General features: G+C 49.4%; 2 protein-coding genes across 2 annotated transcripts in view; one reads left to right on the top strand and one right to left on the bottom strand.

Annotated features, from left to right (window-relative positions):
- The window catches only part of RPS3 (ribosomal protein S3), a 38,802-nt gene that overhangs the window by 13,733 nt on the left and 21,671 nt on the right, over positions 1-3,398 (bottom strand). The gene's annotated exons all lie outside the window — the stretch shown is intronic.
- Positions 997-3,398, top strand: part of KLHL35 (kelch-like family member 35) — a gene marked incomplete at its 5' end in the record, with an annotated part of 8,372 nt that continues 5,970 nt past the window's right edge. Inside the window, 2 exons of the mRNA XM_014540414.1 lie at positions 997-1,198; positions 2,850-2,968. Of these exons, the coding sequence (XP_014395900.1) occupies positions 997-1,198; positions 2,850-2,968 (321 nt within the window). The remainder of the gene's footprint in view (positions 1,199-2,849; positions 2,969-3,398) is intronic.

Below are 3,398 nucleotides of genomic sequence, written 5' to 3' on the forward strand. Positions count from 1 at the left end.
ACATTCACCCACTCACTCATTCCTCCGTCATTCTTTAATTCATCCTTCAATCATGCCTCTTGCATGAAATTCACTCATTCGTTCAACAAACGTCCCATGGGCTTGGTGTGGGGCATTCTGCCCTTGTAGAGTTAACAGCCAATGGGGAGGTGCAGGGGTCTCACACCTAATGCACTTTTTCTCTTGCCCATCTGTCTACAATTCTGAGTGTTCCCTTTGTGCAAGCCTTGTGCTGGGTCCCTGGGACTCAAGAGTGATTTGAAAACACCTTAAACGCGGGATATAAGTAGGCAGGGCCTGGAACACCAGGCCAGGAGACGGGTGGAGTAGTCCAAAATAGAAGACAAGGAAGTCCACTCTCTTACCACTGTATTTCCAACACTAAGCACAGGGCCTGGTACAAAGATGCTCATTATTTGTCATAGGAATTAGGCAGGAAACCAATGGTTAAAGAGTTTGGGAATCCTGGTGGGGTCAGAAGTCTGAGGGGTCAGTGGGAGGGTATGTAGCCTGGTTCAGTGATTAAGGTATGGGTTTAGGAGATGTTATAGGAGGGAGGCAACAGAATTAGGGAGTGGAGGCCAGAAAGGGTAAGGAGAATGGGTTAGCATCAGACAGACCTGGGCTTGAATTCCAGCTCTTTTGCTTACTGGCTTGCGTGACTTTGGGCAAGCCTAAGTGTTTTAGCCTCAGTTTCCTCCTCTGTAAAAGGAGTAATAATCCCTGCCTACTAGAACTGTCATAAAGAATAAACCAGGTGATTTTTCTAAGTAGGGTTAAAGGCTTTGTAAAGATGATTTTTCTGTAACTTAGAGGTCAGTGGAATGGGATAAGGATTGGTGATCCTTGTCCCATCAATAGCCAGAGGGAAGGTTGGAAGTGACGGAGTCTAGCTCGGGGATTAGGTGAGGGACAGAAGGACAAGGAAGGGCAGGAGGACTCTACAGTGTGGTCAGTGAGAGGGCTGAAACTTGGGCGCGGATCAATGGATATTGAGCTTATCCCCATGCCAGATTCATGGACCTAGCTGAAGTGATTGTGGTCATTGGCGGTTGTGACCGCAAGGGACTTATGAGGTTGCCCTTCGCCGACGCCTACCACCCAGAAAGCCAGCGCTGGACCCCACTGCCCAGCCTGCCTGGCTACATGCGCTCAGAGTTCGCTGCCTGTACTCTCCGCAATGACATCTATGTCTCAGGTGAGAGCAGGGCCGCATTGGGAGCCCCACAGGATTAGCTCATGGCTCCTGAGCACTGCCCCTTTTTTCCCACCAACCTGGAGATTGGGGTGGGATTTTTCCTGATAACCTAGTTTTGGCTGAAATGGTATGTAGTCCTGCACAGCCAATCACTGGTGTGACTCCACCCTTTATTCAGTAAAGTCAGCTTCAACTCATATTAATCACTTCTTAATTAGGCATTATGTTAAGAGGCTTACATTAATTCTCTCTACAGTCCCATTTCACAGATGAGAAACTTATTAGGCATTATGTTAAGAGGCTTACATTAATTAATTCTCTCTACAGTCCCATTTCACAGATGAGAAAACAGGCTCAGAGAGGTTAAGAATTTCCCTATTGTCACAAAATTGACAAAGCTAGGAGCTTTGATACCAACAGACTGTGCCTTTCCTGAGATTCAGGCCCTAGAGACTCAGATGATAAAACACAGTTCCTGCTATCCTGATGTACCCTGGAGAGGGAAAAATGGACTTCCCTTTATGACCAGGCTGAATTGAGACTCAGATGATAAAACACAGTTCCTGCTACCCTGATGAGGGAAAAATGGACTTCCCTTTATGACCAGGCTGAATTTGATGGGAACTCTCAGAGACCCCAAATGAGCTGGAATCCTACTCAGGGAATCTGAAGGGAACAGCACAGGCAATGGCATGAAGGCAGAAATGTGCAGAAAGGAACCCCCGGTACTCAGGGCTCTGAAGTGCAGGTTCAGTGTATCTGTTAGAGGAGGGGAAGCCATTGTAGGTGAGGGAGGAATGGGAGTCTGGAGTCGGATCAGGGAGACTTTGACTCCAGGCCTAGGCAGACTGCACTTGATGTTGTAGGACTTTATCACTGGACAGCTTATCCAAGGCCACTGGAAATACAGAGGCAAGGGCTACAAAACAGAGGTGTGGCTTAGGCTGAGGGGAGGCGGTCAGAATTGTCCCTGGGGAAGCTACTCCTAAGAGGTGAGTCGCTGGTCAGGAACCCCATGCCAGCCAGGGAGGAAGAGTCCACAGCCTGCACCCTCAGTGCCTGCCCTGCCCCCCACCCCCACCCCCGGAGCGTGCTGTGTCCTTCACTAATACCAGTGTTGGGCTTGGGGGCTGGAAGCTCTGGTTTGGATCAGTGATTTTCAGCAAGTCATTCCTGGCCTCTTACGCGTCATCCGAGTTTCCTATCTGTAAACTAGGTAGTAATCCCAACACCTCATGGAGGGATGAAACAGACATGAAGCCATGCAGGTGAAGGCAGAAGTGAGACAGAAGCCCGGGGTCACCCTCTACCCCTCCCCATCCTGTGTCGGTGGCTCTGCTTTCTCTGCCCCAGTGTACTCCTGATTCTTGCCTTGGGTACCTTCAGTAGACTTCTAAAGTGCCCCCTTTGCTTCCCTGAGCAGAGCCTGGCATACCACCACGATGTACCGAGTGAAGATGAGTTCCTTCTCCCTGAATCCCTCAGGCCTCTCCCCTCAAAAGTCTATGCCTGTTGTCCCAACTCAGACTTTGCCACCACTCATTCAAAGCACACGGTCTGGGTCACACCAGCTCAGGAGAAAGTCCTTCTTGACGTCTACCCTTAACTCTTCCTTTGGATCTGGGGGCAATAGCTGCTTCTCTCTCCCCAGGAGGCCACATCAACAGCCATGATGTGTGGATGTTGAGCTCCCATCTGCACACCTGGATCAAGGTGGCCTCATTGCACAAGGGCAGGTGGAGGCACAAGATGGTGGTCTTGCACGGACAGGTAGGGACATGCAGCAGCTGCTGCCGCTGGGGCCCAGGGTATAGATCTATAGATGTCCTTAGAGAGGCCCTCTCTAAGACGCTCTCTCTCTGTAAGGGCTCTGAAGTCTCAACAAAGAAAGGGACTTGCTCAAAGTCACATCAAAATACTAATGCCAATAGTAATTACTGTAATAGTATAGCCTAGGCCAGTGGTCGGCAAACTCATTAGTCAGCAGGCCCTCTCTAAGACCCTCTCTCTCTGTAAGGGCTCTGAAGTCTCAAAAAAGAAAGGGACTTGCTCAAAGTCTCATCAAAATACTAATGCTAATAGTAATTACTGTAATAGTATAGCCTACAGCCTAGGGTGTGGGCTCTGGGGCCAAATAGCCTAGGTTTGAATCTTGACTCTGCCACTTAAGACCAACACACACACACACACACACACACAC

Source organism: Myotis brandtii, unplaced genomic scaffold (assembly GCF_000412655.1).
Source record: "Myotis brandtii unplaced genomic scaffold, ASM41265v1 scaffold244, whole genome shotgun sequence".
NCBI lineage: Eukaryota > Metazoa > Chordata > Mammalia > Chiroptera > Vespertilionidae > Myotis > Myotis brandtii.